At 42.6% G+C, this 23,836-nt stretch overlaps 1 protein-coding gene across 1 annotated transcript in view; it reads left to right on the top strand.

Annotated features, from left to right (window-relative positions):
* Positions 1 to 23,836, top strand: part of BMPR2 (bone morphogenetic protein receptor type 2) — a 187,838-nt gene that overhangs the window by 73,871 nt on the left and 90,131 nt on the right. The window contains exons 2-3 of the mRNA XM_056534226.1: positions 1,381 to 1,554; positions 4,231 to 4,410. Coding sequence (XP_056390201.1) covers positions 1,381 to 1,554; positions 4,231 to 4,410 — 354 coding nt within the window. The remainder of the gene's footprint in view (positions 1 to 1,380; positions 1,555 to 4,230; positions 4,411 to 23,836) is intronic.

Raw genomic sequence — 23,836 nt, 5'->3', positions numbered from 1 at the left:
ATATCACAGAAGACTATTGCTTAGTGAGTCAAAAGATTAAAGGGGTTGTCTAGGTATAGAAAAACAAAGCTAATTTCTTTAGAAAAAAATAAAATAAAAACACTCCAGGTCTGTCTCCAGGTTGGGTGTGGTTCTGCAGTTCTGTTCTGTTGAAGTGAATGGAGCCAAGATGCAATACCACACACAACCTGGGGACAGACATGGAGCTGTTTTTGAAAGACATTTGTGGTAATAACCGGTGTAAATGGCGGGACCACGGGTGTTGCAGTGTGAGTGGTGGGATCAGATTTTAATAACCCCGGGAGTCAGATGGTATTAATCCCTATGTGTTCGTGACACCAGTGTGATTTTCGGGTTCCGGTACACCACACGCCCGGCTTCTCCCTTATCCCGCGGGCTAGTAGTGAATAAAGAGTCCACAACCAGTTCAGGTCAAATGGAGGCTTTACTGAGTAGAAGACAGATGTAATTATCTTCAAAGCTAAGACCAGATTTCCCAGAGAGGTGGCCAGGACCGAGAGGACCTCCCAGCTTGCTGGACCAATACTTGTAATAAACTTGACTTGTAATTAGACTTGACTTGACTGTGTGCAGGACTTGACTATTTGTAGTGAGAGCAGACATAGACTTGAGACTTACTGTATAGACTTTAGCTTTGTGGCCTTCCAGACGCTGAACACTTGTCCTGAGATCTCTGGTAGCTGCTGCCTCAGCAAAGATTTAGATGTTACTCTTAGAAGAGTCTGAGGGAAGAGAGCTAATTGCAATGGCCGCCTCTTTTTATAGTGGGGCTGGACTAAAGCCTATTGGTCAAGCTGTGGGTCATAGGTTAAAGCTGGTCCTCTCTGGGAATACATGTGACAACAGATCATGTGACTGCATAACATAACATCTGACAGGCTTACTCACAGGTCCTTGAGACCTCCCACAAGTCCTGTAGACTATCTATACATAGGGATCCTGTCTATGCATTAAAGGGATACATACACCATATAAAACAACAGGGAGAAAGCAAAGGGAGACCCTACAGGGGAGCCCCCAGGTCACTGAGCGACTCAACCGGACAGGACCTACAGGTAGTATAGGACCATGTACCTGTACTGGGACATTACAAATTATCTCTGTTTTTCTACTCCTGGACAACCCCTTTAATTTGTATATATGATAGGGAGAATCAGTCAATATCACGCTCAAAATAAAAGGACTACACAACTTCCTGTCACATTTGAATCACGCTAAAGCATGCTAAAGCCAATATAATTTTTGATAGGACTATATTAGTATGTTATATGTCTAGGTTGATATTATTATTATTATTTAAATAAAACATTTTGAAACCAAAATTCCTCTTTGACCCCCTCTCTCATTCTTTTCTTTTAGCGGCTCAGAATGAAGAGCGTTTGTGTGCCTACAAAGATCCTAATCATATGGACCATGGGGTCAGTGAAAGCCAAATATCCCCAGAGAACGGCACAGTGGAATGTTCTAAGGGCAGTACCTGCTTTGGATTATGGGAAAAAACAAGAGATGGTGAAATCAATCTTGTCAAACAAGGCAAGTAAAATGGAATTATTAACTTAGAACTAAATACAAACAGTACAAAGCTTCATTCAGATCTGCATTTATATACTTAAAGGGGTATTCCGGCCTTTGACATCTTATCCCCGATCCAAAGGATCCCCTCCCATAGACATGAATGAAAGGGGAGTGGCCGTGACATCACGTCTCGGGGCAGCACCTGGCACAGAATGCAGGCTGCACAGAGATCGAGGGGTCCTATCGGCGGGACCCCTGAGAGCAGACATCTTATCCTCTATCCTTTGGATAGGGGATATGATGTCTAAGGCTGGAATACCCCTTTATTATTATGTATTTAACATTTCTAAATGTTATTAAAAACTTGTCTTGTTAGCAATTTTCCACTCCTGTGCTGCTGCTGCAATGGGCTTATTGGCAATGGTACAGTGCAGTGCAGTGATTGGCTGCAGAGCCATACACTATGTACAGATGCTGCAGTCAATCGCTGACCTCAGCGGTCACATGCAAAAGGACATGCATTGGACCTCTGAGACCAGTGGTTGGCTGCAGCAGACACTGCACAGTGTTTGGTGAAATCACTCTGACACACTTTCTACCATTCTCTGCTAGCTGGCTCTTTTTGTAAAAGGATCCCAAAAGCTCTTTACAAAATACCTGTTACCAATGAAACTTAACATGTTATAAATTAGCCCTTTTGAATTACTTTGCTAATATACTACTTATAAAATTCTTAATAAAATTCCTTCTGGTCCTGCAAACAGATTGTCTCATGCAGCAGCCTGGCAGAGACAAAAGTCAGGAAATGCAGGTGGGACCTCAGCTCAGAACAGTGTATAGAGTGTATAGAGCTGAATATTCTGCTCCCTTTCCCTTTGAGCTGAGCTAGACTGTAGAGCAAGGTTTCCCAACCAGGATGACTTCAGCTGTTGCACAACTACAAATCCCAACAGCAAGCCTGGACAGTCAAAGGCTGAAAGTTGTAGTTTTGCAACAGCTGGAGGCACCCTGCTTGGGAAACATTGCTGTAGAGTGATGATGCCTTCAGTGCCTAGTGCTAAAAATTGTGCTAAACATTGCCCGACATTTATCATTGTCTTTAGACCATTTTTTGTGTCTACAAAAGGCACAAAAAAGGCACAAGCAGGGTTTATTAGCAATTTTTTTGCGCCTTTTGGTTTACTGATTTCTGCTGATTTTGAGTTGCAATCCACTGATTTTGGCAATGCACATGATATAGAAGGGTTTTATGAACTGCACCTTTTTGTGAAAAGGTGCAAAAAAGGTACAAAGCCACTGAAAAGTCTCTAAAACTACAAAAGCCCAGACATGGTGTAGCTTTTTGCTGTATGTGAAGAGAGAAATTTCAGAAAATGTGACCTGCACAAAATGTATCAAATACTCTGTGACCATATAATAAATGTGGATCTCCTGCACATTACCAGCACACAAAAAAGGTGTAGAAAAATGCTTCACTCGCACCTACAATGATGAATGCCAGCCACTGTGCAGGATATTGCTGCTCCCTTTTGCAGCTGCTGAGCAAATCTGAGCACACTGTAGAGTTCAGTTAGAGTTCGGAGCAGGGGGTGTGTGTGTGGTCTCAGCCAATCACAGCTTATGACACACTGAACTGCTCTAGTCTGTATGTTCAGAGCAGCATAGCAGAGAGAGGGCAGGAAATTCTCTCCAGCAGGGCTTCAGATGATGTCACGCCTGCTGAGGAACGACCCTTCCCAGTCTGTGGAGCTGACTGAGTCGGAGCAGAAAATACAGCACAATATCAAGATAGAAAATAAAAAAATTATAAAAAAAAATAAAGACAGGATGTGGTTTATTATGATGGGGGAGTGAACTGGGATTTGTGCCCTCCCGCAGTTCATCACATCCAGAGTTAGGCCACTAAGCATAGAAGCTACATAGAGAAAAACTATAATGGACAGATTTGTATCTCTGGCATTTTGGATCTGACCTCACTGGCTTACTGATGCAAAATACTAACTGAAATACAACTGCATGAAATTAGTTTTAAAAAGGGTATTCCTGTAGAAATTGGATTTTTTAAATTTATTTATTATTAACTGGTGTCAGAAAGTTAAACAGATTTGTAAATTACTTCTATTTAAAAATCTTAATCCATCCAGTATTTATCAGCTGCTGGATACTATAGAGGGCTTTCTTTTCTTTTTGAATGTGTTTTCTGTCTGACCACAGTGCTGTCTGCTGACCCCTCTGTCCATGTCAGGAACTGTCCAGAGCAGCATAGGTTTGCTATGGGGATTTGTTCCTGCTCTGGACAGTTCCTGACATGGACAGAGTGGTCAGCAGAGAGCACTGTGGTCAGACAGAAATGAAATATACAACTTCCTCTGTAGCATACAATAGCTGATAAGTATTGGAAGGATTAAGATTTTTTAATAGTTGTATTTCCCAAATTTTTTTACTTTCTAACACCAGTTAATTTGAAAAAAACACTGGAGTACCCCTTTAACCCACCACAGAAACTGACAGCGCCCACACTCCAGTTCTGATGAACCACAGGAGGTTCAGGTGTTGTGCCTCTATTAAAAGTTCTAAAAATATACTGTAATATGGCCTAGCCAAAGCAGTTTTAGGGATTGTACAATAAATAATTTTTTTAGGAGCATATAGACATGTTTATGCAAGACATTAACTTTACTCAAATTATTTCAGGTTGCTGGTCATATATAGGTGACCCACATGATTGTAACCATGAAGAATGTGTGGTCACTACCAACCCACCACTCATCCAAAATGGGACTTATCGTTTTTGTTGCTGTAGTGCAGACATGTGCAATGTCAACTTTACAGAGAATTTCACACCACCAGATCCTCCAGACACAACACCCATCAGTAAGTAAAAAGTTAATTTTTTGTTGAGCACTGGATTTATGTAATACGAATTTGTATGTTACCTCATTTATTAAAGGGGGACTCTGCAATCTCCAGATTGTGACTGTCTCTGGCCGCTGAGCGCTGAGTCAATAACCAGCAGTGGGCAGGCGGATCAGTGCACCTAGGGGTAAAGTAACACCCAGTGCACCAAACGCCTTAATTTGCATATTATTAAATATTTATGTTACACAAAAATGGCATGGATTATAAAGGTACTTTGTAAAGTGTCCTCTGACCTATTAGCCAATATCAACAGGATAGATTCTTCTAACCTGCAGTCAGTTTCCTTTTAAGAACACAAGTGAAGAGTTGGTACTGTTCCTTTAAGAGTTTTTAAATGGTAGACATACTGAATGGAAAGTCTCTAATATGTTTTGCATAGGTAGTGTTATTACTAAAAAAATACAGTTGCAGATATAATACAGGAGCAATTGAAATGGAAACTCTCCCCTGCAAAGTTTCTATACAGGTTGGCTCACTGTGGTACACAAACTTGTACTTTCCTCATGGAAGTGAAGCAAGACGCCTCTCATGCAGGGTATACGCAGAAGAAACTTCTCTGTCCTGTTAGCCACACAGCACTAACTCAGACCGTAGGTCCACAAAGAGATTACTGTATACAGAGGGGGTCTTGTTCAGTAAGGGCCTTTTCCTATTGCTAGCATATACTCCTTCTTGGGGATAGAGACAGGATACAGGAAGAAGGTTGGCTTACAGTGTGGACTGGAGATGACCTTGTGGGTGAAATCCCCCAAACTCCTTGCATTACCATAATCACTGCACACACAGACCAGGTCTGTCTTAATTGAGATGGTACATGCAACTGGAACAGGACTTAAGACTTGCTTGAAGCAGGCTTGAACATAATATAGTATAGGCTTGAACTGTACCAATCCTAAAGCATACACTTTAACTAGGTGTATATACTTTACTGTGTCTGACTTGTCTGCCTAGCAGGAGTAGAGCTAGGACAGATATTTACTCTTCCCTGGCCTTAGCCAGACTTTGACAACATTTAACTGGTTATTGGGTCCAGCCTTTGGGGGTAAGGATGTTGGACTAGGGATTCTTCTCATAGCCTTTCTGGAAAATTCTTCATAGAAGCTGGCTGGGGAGTGTGTCATGTGACCAATACTTCACTCATCTTGTACAGCATATGCAAGTATTCATCCCTTACACTTTCAGAGCTCACAATACTCCATACACAGATTTTGGAAAGGGTTTTCAGCCACATGACAACTTCTTATATGTTGTATGGGTACCGGGGCACTGCATTTATATAACCCATAACTTACAGTTGTCTCTGTAGAGACATGAATGCTCAGTCATCCCTTTTTGCCTGCTTTATTGTCATCTGAGACAATACCATCTGGCTCCTCTTTCTGGAAAAACCTGTACCTGATATAGACAGGTTGTGAACTCAAGTATTATTTCCCATTGTGGTTGCAGGATGGATGAACTGTAATGTGTATAACTTAGCAGAGCTCTACCGAGACGCTATGGTGTAGAGCTTTGTGTTTGTACATGATGTTGTTTAGGTCAACATACACCTTCCAATGAACAGTCCAAATAAAAAAATAAAAAATCTGTGCTTACCTTAAAGTCCTTATTCCAGTTTACTTGGGAGGATTCTTATTATGCATATGACATTGCATTATTTTCCACCTTCTCTAAGATGGCAACAAGAGAGTAAAGAAATCTATTGCTGTTACCTCCTTTACACTGTGCCAATAGCTAGGCATCCACTGCTCCTCCAGTGACTAACTTTCATAGGAATCTATTGTTCATCTCTTGAATGTTGTATGCAGAATAAATAAATATTATTATGTGAAGTATAACATTGCTATTCAGTCTGAAAAAGGCATAAAAGTTTCATGCTTGGAACATTTAAAGTTCTGTAGAAACAATTCTGATTTATGAGTAGGTTCTGTCTACTTCCTTGGCTTTCCAAGTATGACTTGTATACTTTTCTACTCGTTTTAAAACTATACGCTCTGCATGATGCAGCTTTACTCATAGGAACACGGATGTAAAGTAAAGGCAGCTGTAGCCTGAAATATCAGTTCAACACAGGCTAAATAATAGAAACATCATTGATGACGTTCCACATTTTTGTGGTTTGCATTACTAAAGCTTTAGGGGACAAGAGAGAAAAGAGAAGCTGCACTGTCTTATTGTCTTTAAAGGCGTACTCCGCCCCTAGATATAGGCAGTCGGGGGTTGCAAGCCACCGTCCCCAGCGTTTCAAAAAAGAGGGATAATGGGAGTGGGTGAACGTAAAGGATCTCTCATAGCCACACATGAGGTTCACCAAATTGACCACTTTGATCCGCGTGGGTACTTCTTGGGATCGCCATTTTCTAGTTATAAGGAGTTTAGCCGACATGAGGATATGGGCAATGGGCGAACGGAGTCCCCCCGGCAATCGATCCACATTGATTAGTAATAAAGCCAAGCTAGGCTGTAGGGTAAAGGGAACACCCAGGAGGTTTGTACAAGGAGCTGTGTCCCCTGCCATAGAGGCCTTAGTTTCGGGCAGTCTCACAGAACATGAAGGAGGGTCCCCCTATGACCACACCCTCTCCAACAGAGGTCAGTACAGGTCGGGTTAAGATAGTGGAGCCTGGAGGGTGTGAAATACCATCTGTAGATGGTCTTCAGAATCGCCTCTCTATGGTTGGTTGAGCGTAATAGTGTGCGGGAGCTCTCCAGTGCGCTAAGCCACTGGTCAACAGTGAAGGTTTCCCCCAAGTCTTTTTCCCATTTGTCCATAAAGGGTTGTCTAGCCTTGTCACAACGGTCGCTAAGTAGATCATAAAATTGAGCAATTCCTTTCTTGTTGGAGGACGATTGTTGGAAAAAGGCTAGAATGCGTGGTGGTATGAGAGTCATGGAAAAAATCTGGTGTCAACAAACTCCTGATCTGAAGCCCCTTGTAGAAATCTGCATGGGGTAGATCGTACTTCACTCTGAAGTGGGGAAAGTGAATGGTACGCCGATCATCAAAAAGATGACTTAAGAGGAATTGAGCGTGAAGAGGCTGCTTCGACCCCAATCCAAAGTTTGGATCTATTGTTTGACCACCAATGTTGGAGCTGGTCTAAGATGCAGGCTTTATAGTAGTCCTCAATATGGCAGAAGCCTAAAGCGCCAGCAGAAACATTGGACATCAAAAGTTTCCTGGCAATCCTGGGTTTTTTGCCTGCCCAAACGTACTTAAAAAGTGACTTGTCTAGGGAGGCAAAAAAGGATTTTGGGATGGCAATCGGCAAAGTTCTAAACAAGTAGAGGAGTTTCGGCAACTGATAGTAGTATATTTAAGAGAGTTTGCATGCTCTCTTAAAAAGCCAAAAGTAACATTTCCACAATAGTAAAATTACTACAGAATGTTGTTGCGATAATTATTTTATTTCTGAAGAAGCTGAAAGACATTTTCACTGTTATCATTGAGTTTTCCAGACTTCTAAATGGTAACGTATTGCCGCATAAGCAGTTAAAAACATTTTTGGAACTCTAAGGCTGAGTTCACACTTTGGAATTTTTAACTATACAAAATTCGTCCAGAGATTCAGAGTGTGCCCAGGTCCTAGTGCGCTAGGACCACATGGACATTGCTGTCCCCAGAGACCGGTTTCACACAGCAGAATTTCTGCACTGAATTCTGCATGAAAATTTTGCATGCATGTAAAGCCAATACACTTCAATGGGAAATGCTGTTCCATTCACACAGCAGAATTTCTGCTGCAAGCAGGGCCGGTTTTAGACTTAATGTGGCCCTGGGCAAAATTTTAAGTGGGGCCCCAAAAGCCGAACATGTCAGTCACATTTAGTTAATTCAGGATGTAACATGCCAAGAGTGTTGCAAGTTTATTAACCTCTTAAGTATGTAGGTTGTATGCCCTGCGCCCACTCCCCTGCTGAGCTGCCGCCTCTAATGTGAAAGTAAAACTGTTCCCGGCAGCTCAGTCAAGCTGTTTGGGACTGCCGCGGTGAAATCGGCTGGATCAGCAGAGCGCCGATAACACTGATCTATACTATGGGATAGCATTGAACAGTGTATGCAATCAGAAGATTGTATGTAATAGTCCACTATGGGGACTAAAAAATTTTGTAAAAAAAATTATATTGTTAATAAATGTGATTTAACCTCTTCCCTAATAAAAGTTTAAATCAACCCCCTATTTCCCATTAAAAAAACATATGTAAACAAAAATAAACATAAGCATATGTAGTATTGCCGCGTGCATAAATGTCCGAACTATAAAAATATGCTAATTAAACCACACGGTCAATGGCGTATACATAAAAAAAAAAATTCCAAAGTCCAAAATTTTGTATTTTTGGCCATTTTGTATACCTTTAAAAAAATGTATAAAAAGCTAATAAAAAGTTCCATCGAAACAAAAATTTTACCAATAAAAACTACAGACCACAGCGCAAAAAAAATTAGCCCTCATACATCCCCATATACGGAAAATTAAAAAGTTATAGGGTTAATATATGTGCATGTAGTTGTATTTTAAAAAAAATTAGTATAGTTAAATAAAACCTACATAAATTGGGTATCCTTGTAACCATATGGACCTACAGAATAAATACAGTATGTGTCACTTTTACCGAAAAGTGCACTGCGTAGAAACGGAAGCCTCTATGTCCCTGTAGACACACAATATTTGCTAGACACACAATACCGCTATATTGTTCCTAAATAAAAACCACGATACATAAACCAATATTCTCACATATATGACGCCAGATAGTTGGACACGCCGGAGAGAGAAGTTTGGATTACACCCCCTGAAATACACTACTGTGCATGTGTGTGTGTGTGTGTGTGTGTGTGTGTATCATAGGAAAGAAAATAATATATATATATTTCCCAACCACAGTGTATCCAGCTGTTGCAAAACTACAACTCTCAGCATGCTGGGATTTGTAGTATTCCAACAGCTAGAGGCACCCTGGTTGCGAAAAATTGATATATACACACACACACATGCATAAATCAGTGTTTCTCAATCAAGATGCCCCCAGATATTGCAAAACTACAAATCCCAGCATGCCCAAACAGCCTATACAGCTGGAGGCACCCTGGTTGGAAAACACTGATAACAATAGATGTACACTGCTCAAAAAAAATAAAGGGAACACTAAGATAACACATCCTAGATCTGAAAGAATGAACTAATCGAATGAAATACTTTTGTCTTTACATAGTTGAATGTGCTGACAACAAAATCACACAAAAATTATCAATGGAAATCAAATTTATCAACCCCTGTTGGTCTGGATATGGAGTCACACTCAAAATCAAAGGGGAAAACCACACTACAGGCTGATCCAACTTTGATATAATGTCCTTAAAACCAAGTCAAAATGAGGCTCAGTAGTGTGTGTGGCCTCCACGTGCCCGTATGACCTCTCCACAATGCCTGGGCATGCTCCTGATGAGGTGGCGGAAGGTCTCCTGAGGGATGTCCTCCTAGACCTGGACTAAAGCATCCGCCAACTCCTGAACAGTCTGTGGTGCAACATGGCGTTGGTGGATTGAGCGAGACATGAAGTCTCAGATGTGCTCAATCGGATTCAGGTCTGGGGAAGGGGCGGTTCAGTCCATAGCATCAATGCCTTCCTCTTGCAGGAACTGCTGACACACTCCAGCCACATGAAGTCTAGCATTGTATTGCATTAGGAGGAACCCAGGGCCAACCACACCAGTATATGGTCTCACAAGGGGTCTGAGGATCTCATCTCAGTACCTAATGGCAGTCAGACTACCTCTGGCAAGCACATGGAGGGCTGTGCGGCTTCAAAAGAAATGCCACCCCACACTATTATTGACCCACCGCTAAACCGGTCATGCTGGAGGATGTTGAAGGCAGCAGAATGTTCTCCACGGCATCTCCAGGCTCTGTCATGTCTGTCACATGTGCTCAGTGTGAACCTGCTTTCATCTGTGAAGAGCACAGGGCACCAGTGGCAAATTTGCCAATCTTGGTGTTCTCTGTCAAATGCCAAACGTCCTGCACAGTGTTGGGCTGTAAACACAACCCCCACCTGTGGATGTCGGGCCCTCATACCACCCTCATGGAGTCTGTCTCTGACCATTTGAGTGGACACATGCACATTTGTGGCCTGCTGGAGGTCATTTTGCAGGACTCTGGCAGTGTTCCTCCTGCTCCTCCTTGTAAAAATGCGGAGGTAGCGGTCCTGCTGCTGGGTTGTTGCCCTCCTACGGCCTCCTTCAAGTCTCCTGATGTACTGGCTTGTCTCCTGGTAGCGCTTCCATGCTCTGGACACTACGCTGACAGACACAGCAAATCTTCTTGCCACATCTCGCACTGATGTGCCATCCTGGATGAGCTGCACTACCTGAGCCACTTGTGTGGAATGTAGACTCCAGCTCATGCTACCACTAGAGTGAAAGCACCGCCAGCATACAAAAGTGACCAAAACATAAGCCAGGAAGCATAGGAACTGAGAAGTGGTCTGTGGTCACCACATGCAGAACCACTCCTTTATTGGGGGTGTCTTGCTAATTGCCTGTAATTTCCACCTGTTGTCTGTTCCATTTGCACAACAGCATGTGAAATTGATTGTCAATCAGTGTTGCTTCCTGAGTGGACAGTGTGATTTCACAGAAGTGTGATTGACTTGGAGTTACATTGTGTTGTTTAAGTGATCCCTTTATTTTTTTTTGAGCAGTGTACATACACACTTATGCATGTGTATGTCAGTCAAATTTGGCTGGCAGTTATGTAATGCATTACCAGCTTTACAGGGGTTGTATATGATCTTAAAATGTTTCTTTCTGCTTATTAGATAAGTACTATGCTTTTTTACTAACAGCAAAACAGATGTGTCTTAGTTATAACCACTTCATTTACACTACTACTACTATTTGACCTAAATATATTATATCGGATATGTGTTAAGGTGGTTCTCTGGGTTTAATAAAAATGCTTTCATGTATGTATGCAGAGGCCCATAGAAATGAGTTTGCAGTACACTCCTGTAGCAGCGGTCCCTGAGATCTTAACTCTGGGAAGAAGTTTTCACAGTTCAAATGTTGCTGGACTTTTAATGCTCAATTCAAATAAAGTTTTCTCAGTTTGTAACATTTTATATCTTGCTAAGGTAATGAAATCTCTAAAGGTTTTTTTGTTTTCTGTTAGATTGGTGTCGCAAGAGAGATGTTTTTGCCTTTTTGGTAGAATTTTTCCTCTGGTACCACGGATTGTCTTTTTATGTACCCTCCTCCCCATGGAGAGCTAATTTGTGCCGTCTCTAGACTGTCTGTATAAATCATTCCCTTATGTTTCCATTTGGGCCCATGCCTAGATAATTCAAAACACATGCTTTATGATGTGTCTCGATCCACCATTAATATGAATACATTCCTATCATCCTGTACTGTTCTCACTGTGAAGAATAGTGGACAGAAAAGGCAAACAGATAGGTATCAGGCATGTCAGAGATACCAATTGAGATTTTTGAGGAGGAAAGTTATTTCATGCACGTGTGAACATACCTGAAATGTATCACTTCTTTGAAGGTTTGAGGGTTTTAGAGAGCGGCCAGCATAAATGCCAATGGAGGGAAAAGTGAGAGGATGACAATGATAGGAAGCAATTAGGGTATGAAGGTAGGTACTGTAGTAGGAAATGCAGGTAAGGTCACAGTGGACAAGGGTGTGGAGGTAGGACCGGTGATCTCCCTGACTGAATGGGCAGTGATGGCACTCCTATCATGTTGCAAGCTAACACCATTGTTACAGCTTTGTCTTCTCCATTGCTTTTACTGGTAATAAACATTTAAGGCTACAGTACTACCTTCCCCTTCAGTGAGATGACTCATTTTCATGTCCCTCACCTCAGTCATGTTCTGGGATACCAATGGCAACAACCCAAAAAGACATGTGAAGTACAGGTCCTGCTCAGAGTAGATGGAAGGCCTCTAAGCCTTTATCCCCTGGTTTAACCTGCTGACAGTGTACCTGGGGTATAGTAAGGGTGTGATTGCATAGGTCTTTTGATCCTAAATCTGTACAGTTCTGGAGGAGTCAATTAAGTAATGAGGGGTATATATGGATTCAGTGTTAAAAGCCCTATACAGCCCTGCCCTTATGTTATACCCTAAAAGCCTGCTGACAGTGCATTTTAATATGATTTTTGATTGGCCCTGATGGTTTGGTGCTATTTCCCTTATTGTGCCAACTTGCTGGTGATGGATTGTACTTTGAAGATTGTTGGCATCCTTTGTGGGCACTCTATGCAGGGTTTGTGTGAGCTGCCCTGATACATGTAGCCAAGTAATGTGGATGTAGAAATTATAAATATAAAATATTTATGTGAACCAGTCCTCAAAAGCACAGGGGAGAGAAGAAGGAAAAGACTAGTGGAGATGGGATCCAAGAAATGGTCTTTATTATATAAAAAGGATATATATGACCAATCGCCCAGCAGGGCCCTTGCTAAAGGCGAATGGAATATACTGGGTAAAAAATAGATATAATAAAAAATACAGAATATAGTAGGATTAAAATGAAATAAATATGATGGGTAAGTAGCACCAAAGAAAAATCATTAATTAAATATCTGCTGCATATATCAGGAGAAAACGTTCTCAGTCCATATAATTCATAGGGATATTTCAATGAAAAATCCACAAGAAATGTCCAGAATGAAAAGTCACAATTAGTTTGGGTGTATCCGGAGTAACGGTATATGGTAGTGAGTGTAGCCACAATAGCTACAATAGGAAATTCATGGACAGGTAATGCAGACAATGTGGCAAACACTGTCAGCGATGAGGATGTCAAGTCTCGGTGCACAGCACCACTCACCCTCCTTTGGAGTCCTCAGGTCCGGGCTGGCACGGCTGAGTCCGGCACTCTGGATATCAATGCCCGCCTGGGTGGTATGCTGGGTGAGTGGCTGAATCTCCGGGGGTCCAAGTGTCCTGGGCTGGCACGGGAGGCGTCCGGCCTTGGGGAGGATGATGTCCAGGAGTAACTCTGAGGACCGGGGCTGTGAGTGGATGCAGGTAACAGGTGGTGCGGATTGCACGTATGAATAAGGTGCTAACAGCGCGCGTGCAGCAGTGGTCCCGGAATCGCGGGCATCCAGCTGTTGCAATTGGAATATGGCAGAGTCTTCTTTTATCCTAAATCTTTCTTTTATCCTAAGTGAGCTACACATATTTTACATTTCCAAGTAATGTGGATGATTGTGATTCTGGCTCCAATTGTACCCAGTAAAGACTATGCCAAGTTGGTTTCACAACAGTGTTTCATTTTGCCCTTCGCTTAAAAATCATATAATAAGAATTAAAGGAGATATGCAGCAGAAGAAAACGTATCTCTTATCCGCATAACCCATACAGGGCCCTGGCTCTGCTCCTCTAATGTGCGTTTCGTACCAAGCACGGAAGCTGGTCGAAACATTCCCCCCCTCCATTTATCTCTATGGAAGAGGCAGAGACACAGCGTCAGTGTGTCTCCACCTCTCCCAGAGAGATGAATGGAGGAGCAGAGCCGGGGCCAAGCCGGGCCTTGCATGGGAGATTGCGAGGGGTCCCACCTCTATCTCCTTTAAAGGGGTACTCTGTTCCTAGACATCTTATCCCCTATCCAATAGATAAGAGATAAGATAATAGACAAGATGTCTGATTGCTGGGGGTCTGGCCACTGGGGTCCCAGCGATCTCCAGCATGGTACCCAGAAATCCGCTGCACGGAGCAACCACAGCCATCACACCTCCTCCATTCATGTCTATGGGAGGGGGCGTGATGGCTGTGTAATAGCCGCATACCCATAGACGTGAATGGAGGGGGCATGGTGTGATGTCACGAACACGGAAACCCCAAGCTTCCATGTTCAGAATGCCACGGTGCCAGCCTGGAGATCGCCGGGGGTCCCAGCAGCTTGACCTTTCACAATCGGACATCTTATTCCCTATCCAAAGGATAGGGGATAAGATGTCTAGGGGTGGAATACCCCTTTAAGTATAAACAGTCCAATACAAAGGTTACCCGGCACTGTGACTATAACAAGGGACCAAACATGTAACTCCTGCAGCTGATACACAGTTCCGGTGCTCACATCAAAGGTAAGATATATGTCCAAATAGAGAAATGAAAAAGAATGGAGCACTCACCAGGTCCTTTATAGAGAAAACTTATTTATTTCATCCAGACATAGTTGGTGTTCTCGTGGAGTGCGGGAGAGCGGACAGGAACAAGGGGGGTAGGGGAGTGGGATGGGCAACGGTCCGTATCGCGCAGACAGTGCTTTGTCAGGCCCCACTGAGGGACCTGACGAAGCGCTGACTGCGCGATATGGACCATCGTCCATCCCACTCCCCCACCCCCCTTGTTCCTGTCCGCTCTCCCGCACTCCACGAGAACACCAACTATGTCTGGATGAAATAAAGAAGTTTTCTCTATAAAGGACCTGGTGAGTGCTCCATTCTTTTGCATTTCTTTATTTGGACATACCCCTTTAAGTATACTTTTTCCTCTTTAAGCTGATAATCTGATGACCCAAAAAGCAACCTAGGAAGATGTCCACGAACTCCCCCACTTACTTGCAATGCTGGAATAATATGGGCAGTGGCACCTTTTGTTATATAATTATATTTGCACACTGGAATAAGTTAAGGACATCTTTGAATATAATGATGTTGGCAATATTTTATATGTATTTTGTGATTGTTTTAGGAGCACAGAGAGCTTAGAGTAGGCTATGCTAGTTAATGGGGTTTTAATGAAGTTTTAAAGTGATATGGCAGATTTTGTAAAGCCATTTACTTTACATAGCTTTGCCTGTGTCTGCATAGACACAGTGTGCCCTGTCTTAGACTGATTAACATTCTTTGAAAAAACACAGCAGTGAATGTGGCACATATTCATGGCTGTGTGTGTTCTGAATGCCTTCGCCCTGCCTTTAGAAGTGTGGTTAACTATGCAGTTTTAATGTTCACTGAACCAGTAAGGTCAAGTTCATGAACACACAATGAAATGCAAAGCACAGTCACTAAATGCATTCATAACCAGTGCATTCAATATATATGGTAAATGTGCCTTGACCGGAGCAATATTAGGGGATCCAGGACAAAGATCACGTTAATATGAACCCCATGCTAATGTTCCTTGTCATTTTTGGAATGGATGAGCTGAATATCTAAGCAACAAGTAAAAGCTTCAGAAGGCATTAAACTGCCTGTAAGCATGCAAAATAGTAAGTGTGACTTTCTGGGACAGCCTGTTTTTTCTTTTTCTTTCCCAAAACAGTCTTTTATATAGTAAATTGAATGGCTTCTTCTACACAACGTGACTTATCCAGCCTGCAATGTACATGACTGGAAACATTATTATACCCGCTATTCTGAGCAAATATGTTTTCTACAAAACTAATAGAATTCCATCTCTTAGAGAGGAAATTGGGCATCAGATAATGACCTACTTTTCAAATCAAGTTATTTTGTTAAATATATATTTTAACAATTTTTAGGGATTTTTATATTTTATTTGTCATTCTACTACTACTGGCCACTGGTTCTCATAATAAGGTGACATTTCTTGATCTGTACAGTGTCCTCCTTGTGACTGGCAGGATTACAGTAAAAGGTGATACCAGTAGATAGGTGACACCGGTAGATAGATAACACACCATTAACTGTAGCTGATAAGCTTTCTTCTTTGTGATATGACTTGTTGCAAAGCATTATTAGAAAACACTTCCATTTAAAGAATAGAGTCTGCTCCAGACCACTGTGCCAATGTCCATATGGCCTACTGTAAAGCATATATCCAAAGGCTGCTAAAACAACTCAGACATGGGTAGCAAAATCTGCTGCAGAAAATCTGTAGCAAGATATGGAAAAATAGGCAGGTGTGAACGTACCCTAAAACACTTTTGAGATGGAGTGTTTTTTTCTAGCGATTTCATAATTCCTGGAAAAGCATTGTGAAATCTTGTTTTATAGCCTACCATACACATAACAATTGTCTGGGGGTACATAAGGGTTCGTTCATTTCTTCCTGGATACATCAACTAAAAGCAACGTATAGGAATTGATAGCCATTGACCCTCATGTGCAGGGTTGTCTGAAGAATTTGCATGGTTATATAAAGGTGTCTAAACTTTTAATAAAGCTACCAGATGCCTCACTAAAACAGGCTTACGTGAGGTCTTTCTAGGTCTCTGTAGTTTATGTTTTCGGACCAACTTATTAGAAGAGTGGTGTAAAGCTGCTACAGAGCTAGCGTTTCCTGAAGGCAGAAGGAGGGGAGGTGAGGATGGCAGTGGGGGAAATAGTAGTGTGTGGGGGAGTATCACTCCTTAGCTTATTGGAGCCTGGGATGTTTATGAACACTGGAGCCTGGATATGGCCCAGCCTGGAGGCAGGCTGTCTGCTTCCTCAGTGGCTCTATCTGTTCCACGTCACAGGAGAGGAGGAAAATGAATTAACCCTTGTGTGAAGGAGCTCAGTAATCCCGGGATCTCCACGAGGAGAGGCAATTACCTAGCATTGTGAGAGCCATAGTTATACCAAGGGGGATTCCTGAGACTGTTGTTTAAATTTAGGTACAACTTATGACAATGTCTTTTAGAAAAGTCACGGTTTTAAGAGTTTTCCTATTTAAATAAAGTTGTTAGATTACTGGGGTCCTACAGCAGGGACTTCTATTTCTCCTTACCAATAGGAAAGATGTATGGCGTGACACACAACCCTATGGAAACAGCCATGAGAATTATTAGACCATGTAGTCAAGGTTTGCATTGTCTACAAATTAGGATACTATTAGTAAATGTGTTCCATAATATCCCATTGTGTGATAATCTATGTGTCTGTAATAGGGATTCCATATGCTGGTGTACATGCTGAGTGAATGGAGTGTAAAGAAGGCCATACACAGTAGATACCGTATATATTGGTCAAACCCACAGGCTTCAGTAGGATTGGCCATTTACAGGCCATATTACATGGGTGGGTTTTCACATCGAACTAGTCAATGTGGATCTGCCAAATAGGCACAGTGATCAGCCAATGATCAAGCAAATGCTTACTCATTGGCTGATCACATAGTCTTGTTTTGACAAGTCAAATAATCAAATTTTCCGGCTGAACATCACCCTGCATGAAGCTGACAAATGATAGAAATGAAGGACGGCACAGATGATCCAACAATCGCTTGTGCACTCCTGCCTGCATGATAACTTGGCTGTGTAATAGGCGCCTTCATAGATTGGAGCTCATTGAGAGTGAGAGCACCGCACCATTAAAAGGGCCAAATGTGTATAGAGGCCGTCCTGTCCGACTGTCCCCAAATGGCATACATTAGATCAGACATTGTGGTTTTCAACTGCCCGACCCTTTTGCTTTTCAGGAGATTAGCCTATCCTTTTCTCACCCAATCTCCATTCAGAACACATGCATGTTCAGCCAATCCAAGTGTATGGGGGGGGGAGTCTACAGAAGCGATGACATAGAGTGGCATACATCTGCTATTGCCCATTATGCAAAGAAAATACAAGTACACTGTACAGTATTTTTTTGTTTAGTTTTGTTGCAGTGGCAGGCTGTTTAGGAAAATTCAGACTGCTGTGCTTTCCGGAACAGAAAACATACCAAGGCATACTACCCAATAGAGGCTATCGGTTTCCCCTACACTTGCATTTAGAACATGTGCCGGGAGCTTTCTCCAAGCATACAATGAAAAAATATGATGAACATAGTGTGTACATAGCCTTTTTGTTGAAATGTTGCGTTACAGTTTACATTTTTTAATCATGCTAAAAATTAATTCTTCTTTCTATCAATATTTTTATATTTTGGAAATACTGAAAATGTTCTCTTTTCGCGGAGTGGCTGCGCTATTTTCGGCCTCCTTTTGAGCCATTTTGTTTTTGCACCAACACTGCAATCAGCAGGCAGCACCGAAAACCATTGAAGGGATTTACAGAGCTATGAATAGTCCCTGCTGGTTATTTCTGTGTGATGATGGATGGAGTCTGTATAGCTGCATCAAAACCTGTTTCCCTTAACCTTTTCACCATAGGATGAGATGTAGTAAATATGTAATTACACATGTGCCATTCTGCTGAATCCTCCCTCAATCTCTAATCCAGTCCAGATGAATACTGACTCTTCTGAGTAGTAAAGTTATTATGAAGGGTATTTCTAGTTATGTCTTTAAAATCTATTGATGACATATTACTTAGGGTGCATAATATTTTTTAGGTAAATGGTAAGGCTACATGTGGCAGGTTCACTGTGGATTTTCTGTAGCAGAAAAGCTGCAGATTTTCTGAACCAAAATCATGTGGTTTTATTGTTTTTTTGCGGAACCATCACTGGAGATCTGAGAACAGAATATGTCAATGCTTTAAAAAATAAAAAAAAATCAGTGCATTGGAATTATGCAGCTGCAAGTTTTGCTGGGGATTCAAAGAAAATAATGGGGGATTTATTGTGGATTTTGACTTTCCTGTGAACTCAGTGGGGTAAACTCTCAATAAATCTGCAGAGTATCTGCTGCATAAATTGTCATGCTGTGGATCTATAATCTGCTCCATTTCCATGTGTATTTTCTTTTTTCAGTTTTCTACAAAGGTATAATAAGCAAATGATGAACGCATAAAAATTGTATTAGAAAAGATGGAAATTTAAGAACTTTAAGGGTATGCACACACCCCCTGTCAGTTGTGTGTGCATACCCTTAGAGGGTAGCTCCCACCATCCTATTTTTTTTTCTGTCCCTGCCTATTGCCAATCTATCCCTAACCCCCTCCCTGCTTTTAATTTTTATTTTTACTATATAAAAAATGCCTTTTGTCTGCCTGGCAGTGTGCTCACTACCAAGCAGACTTCCCCAGCAGGCACCACGTCACTGATGCCTGCTGGGGGCGACTTCCGCCCTTAGTTCATCTACACAGGGTGCCTCCAGCTGTTTCACCACTACAACTCCCAGCTTGCCCTGACATCTATTGGCTGTCAGGGCATGCTGGGAGTTGTAGTATTGAAACAGCTGGAGGCATATATAGATAAACTATTAGTTACGCTGCGGCGCTATGGCGCTAGCCCGTTTCCCCCCCTCGCTACGGCGCTAGCCCGTTCCCCCCCCCCCGCATACCCTGTTCCCTCCATCACAAACCCCCCTCCTGCATACCCCGTTCCCTCATTACACTTGCAGTTACTGCAGAGTCAGGCAGCGGGTGTGCAGGGACAGCGGCGGCGACGAGGCGGCGGTGATGTGCGGGAGGAATGGCCTCCCAGCCAGTGGCCGGGGAGCCAATGCGCTCGCTCCCGCCTGTCTGATTGACAGGCTGGGAGCGAGTGCAGCCTAACTGAAAAAGGACTGATTGCCACTCCAAAATCAGTCCTTTTTCAGGCGTGACGTCACGCCAGGCTGCAGCCGGCCACTAGGAGGGAGACCCCTAGTGGCCGGTTTTTAAATGTAAATTAAACCATTTTAACGAAAAAAAAAATAATAATAAAAGTATATTAGAGATATGTTGTAGTACATAAGTACTACAACATATCAAACAATAAAGTTGGTGACAGTGCCCATTTAAAGTTCTTCAATTTCCATCTTTTCTAATACTATTTTTATGCGTTCATCATTTGCTTATTATACTTTTGTGTTTCTAAAGCTTTGTTTATTTAATACAAAGTATATATATTTTGCACAGGCATGATTTTAAATGTAATGTACTGGCTGCCTGAAGCCTCCACTAGGTGGAGAAAGAGAGCTTACTGTCTTCTTATTGAGTTTAGTACATAATAGAAAAATTCCTTAAAAAAGGTCACAAAAATCTGTTAGTCCAACCTTGGGCAAAGGGCAAATGTAGATCTACTTACACATGGCCCAGACAAGAAGTAGACATGAGCACTAACCTTGTAGCGCTCAGGTACCCCCCTTGCCTAAGGTAGAACATCACTATTTTTGGAATGGACCAAAGCGACAAACGTTTCATGAAACATCCATATTACAACTGACCAGTTAGTGTAGATGTCTATAGTGTTACAGTCAAAGAAGTGTGGACCTGTATTAGCAGAAAAAATATAGTCCAACCTTTACTTAATCACATTTCATCTACCAGGCCCAACATGTACTACTTCTAAACTAAATAAAAAAAGGAAACTCAGTTTTGAGCAATAATTAACATCAGTTTTCATAGACCCATTAACCTCTTAAGGACCAATGACGTTGTGGAACGTCATGGCACCCTGGGCTGTAAGGACCAATGACGTCCCACAACATCATGGCGTTTTCCGGTCCCTGCCGCTCGCCAGGCAGAGATCGGAATGGCATGCCTGCTGAAATCGTTCAGCAGGCATGCCGTGCAAATGCCTAGGGGGGTCTCGGTAAAAGCATCTTAGAGTTATTAATGCTTAAATTGACGGTGGTCAGATGTGCAAAAAAACGCTCTGGTCCTAAGGTATAAAATGGCCTGGTCCTTAAGGGGTTAAAACTTGCTCTGCCCCAGTAATGAAGTGAATGCCAGATGTAGTAAACATTGATAAAGGAGAAGATACATAACCAACCTTCCACAGCAGCATTATGGCCTATGCGTTTCTTATAACACCAGATCGCTGTATTAGATCTCTTTAGCCCATTATTAATATACAGCTCCAATCTGATAATTCACATGTGACTGTTAATGATGTCTCCAGGGACAGAGCTAATTGTAGATACATTTATTGAGAACTATGTCATCATTAAGCTTTAAAACATTTTTTTTAATCAACTTGTGCCAGAAAGTTACACAGATTTGTAAATTACTTCTATTTAAAAATCCTTCCAGTACTTATCAGTTGCTGTATGCTCCAGAGGAAGTTCTTTTCTTTTTGAATTTCTTTTGTCTGACCACAGTGCTCTCTGCTGACACCTCTGTCCATGTTAGGAACTGTCCAGGGCAGGATAGGTTTGCTATGGGGATTTGCTCCTGCTCTGCTCTCAGAAACCAAATTTGCTTTAAATGTATCCTTTATTTTCTCTTGGTATTTGTTTAGTTTTTTTTTAAATGTGGTTTCTGCGCGTTGCAACAAACTGAGTCCATCCTTCCCTGTCCACGGCCTGCTGCAGCACATTTCTATTTCTATTCTGCATGAAGTCTCTTCTTTGATAGGGAGGATGACAGATGAAAGAGGTTTTTCTTTTAAACACAAAGCTCAGGAATTTATTTGAAAAAAACACAGTCTATGGAAACAGACAGACGACACTGGAAGCCATCCAGAACAAGGAGAAAATGTAGTTCCCCCCCCCCCCCCCCCCCCCCTATGTCTCTTTTTAACCCTTAAGATTCCAATTTTATTCTTAATGATGCAGCAGAGTTTAATTTGTTACTTAAGTGTAAGCTATGACAAAAACGTAGGACTCGGCACTGCTCATGTACTGGGGATATGCTCTGGCAGGCAATGGGAGGACTGTGCTGGCTAAATGTGTCGGTGTGCTACCCAATTCTCAGACGTAAGTCCCAATCAAAATGCACTCACCAGTTAAGTAACAAAATGCATGGAGACAAAAGGGAAAAGTAGAGGAATGCACTCACCCAAGACACAATCTTGCTTCAATCCGCTTTATTCTTCAATACACGGGACATACAGTTCAGTGCAGGTGCATCGCAGAGGGAGCAGGGGACGTTCGTGACAGCAGCTGTTTCACGCTACCTAGCGTTTTATCAGGCCACGGGGCCTGATAAAACGCTAGGTAGCGTGAAACGGCTGCTGTGGCCAGGTGAACTTTCCCCGCTCGCTCTGCGATGTACCTGCACTGCACTGTATGTCCCGTGTATTGAAGAATAAAGCGGATTGAAGCAAGATTGTGTCTTGGGTGAGTGCATTCCTCTACTTTTCCCTTTTGTCTCCATGCATTTTGTTACTTAACTGTCCCTCTCAGTGCAATACAGCAACTCAGTGAGCTGTGACTCGGAGGATTCCTATGAGTTGTGCTAAATTACCAGTTCAGCTCTGCTGTATCTGTCTACAGATAGTAGTGTGAATGTTGGTTTACTATGAATCAGCTTGTGAGCGTAAAATGATATTTAGTCACTGCAGAAATTGGATACCACTATTCATTTCAAAGTCGATGTGCTGAGCACTGAGGAATAATTCGGTTTGCTGTGTTCACAGACTTGTCAAGCCACAAGGTCAGGAAAACCACAAATATGAGACACATCAGGAAAGGGCGTCTGTTATCATGTCTGGGGAGAAAAGATCAGCCAGAGATATTTATATAGGACTATGAAGGTTCCTTCTGACTAAAAGGTGACCTGTCATCACATTTTTACCCCTAAGCCAGTGGTTCCCAACCTTTTTCGGCTCGGGGCCCCCTCACTAAACAAAATTTCCGTGGGGCACCCCTACCAAATAATATTCAACTTGCGAGAAAAAATGGCTAAAAAGAAGCAATACACACCACCTATATATATCTGTTAGCTATGTAGATTACAGTGCTGCTATATGTAGGACTCACAGGTGATGTCTTCTCTGATCGTTCACTTCTCTTTCCATCTGGCCCGGACCGTCATGATGTTTTCTTCCTGTCACAACTCTTCACCACAGAACTTTTTAAAAAATATATATATATCTATTAGGCTCCGTACTTTTCCAGCATCATCCTATCTTTTTTCCCACAAATTCCTTCAGTCTCACGTACACAATGCCCCCAGCAGCCTCACACATACACACAGTGCCCCCAGCAGTCTCACACACACAATACCCCCAGCAGCCTCACACACACACACACACAATGCCTCAAGCAGCCTCACACATGCACACAATGCCCCCAGCAGTCTCACACACACACAATGCCCCCAGCAGCCTCACACACACACAATGCCCCCAGCAGCCTCACACACACACAATGCCCCCAGCAGCCGCACACATGCACACAATGCCCCCAGCAGCCTCACACATACACAATGCCCCCAGCAGCTGCACACATGCACACAATGCCCCCAGCAGCCTCACACATACACGCACACACACACACACACACACAATGCCCCCAGCAGTATCAAACACACACACACAATGCTCGCAGCAGCCTGACACATGCACACAATGCCCTCAGCAGCCTCACACACACACGCACACACACACACACACACAATTCCCCCAGCAGTATCAAACACACACACACTGCTCGCAGCAGCCTGACACATGCACACAATGCCCCCAGCAGCCTCACACACACACGCACACACACACACAATTCCCCCAGCAGTATCAAACACACACACACAATGCTCGCAGCAGCCTGACACATGCACACAATGTCCCCAGCAGCCTCAAACACACACACACAGTGCCTCCAGCCACCCACCCACTCACACATTTTGCCTTCAGCCTCCCATGTTGCTTCCTAGTGCTAT

The sequence above is a fragment of the Hyla sarda genome, chromosome 8 (assembly GCF_029499605.1).
Source record: "Hyla sarda isolate aHylSar1 chromosome 8, aHylSar1.hap1, whole genome shotgun sequence".
Lineage (NCBI taxonomy): Eukaryota > Metazoa > Chordata > Amphibia > Anura > Hylidae > Hyla > Hyla sarda.
The sequence above is the reverse complement of the archived record's forward strand: the minus strand, read 5'-3'. Positions and strand labels throughout refer to the sequence as shown.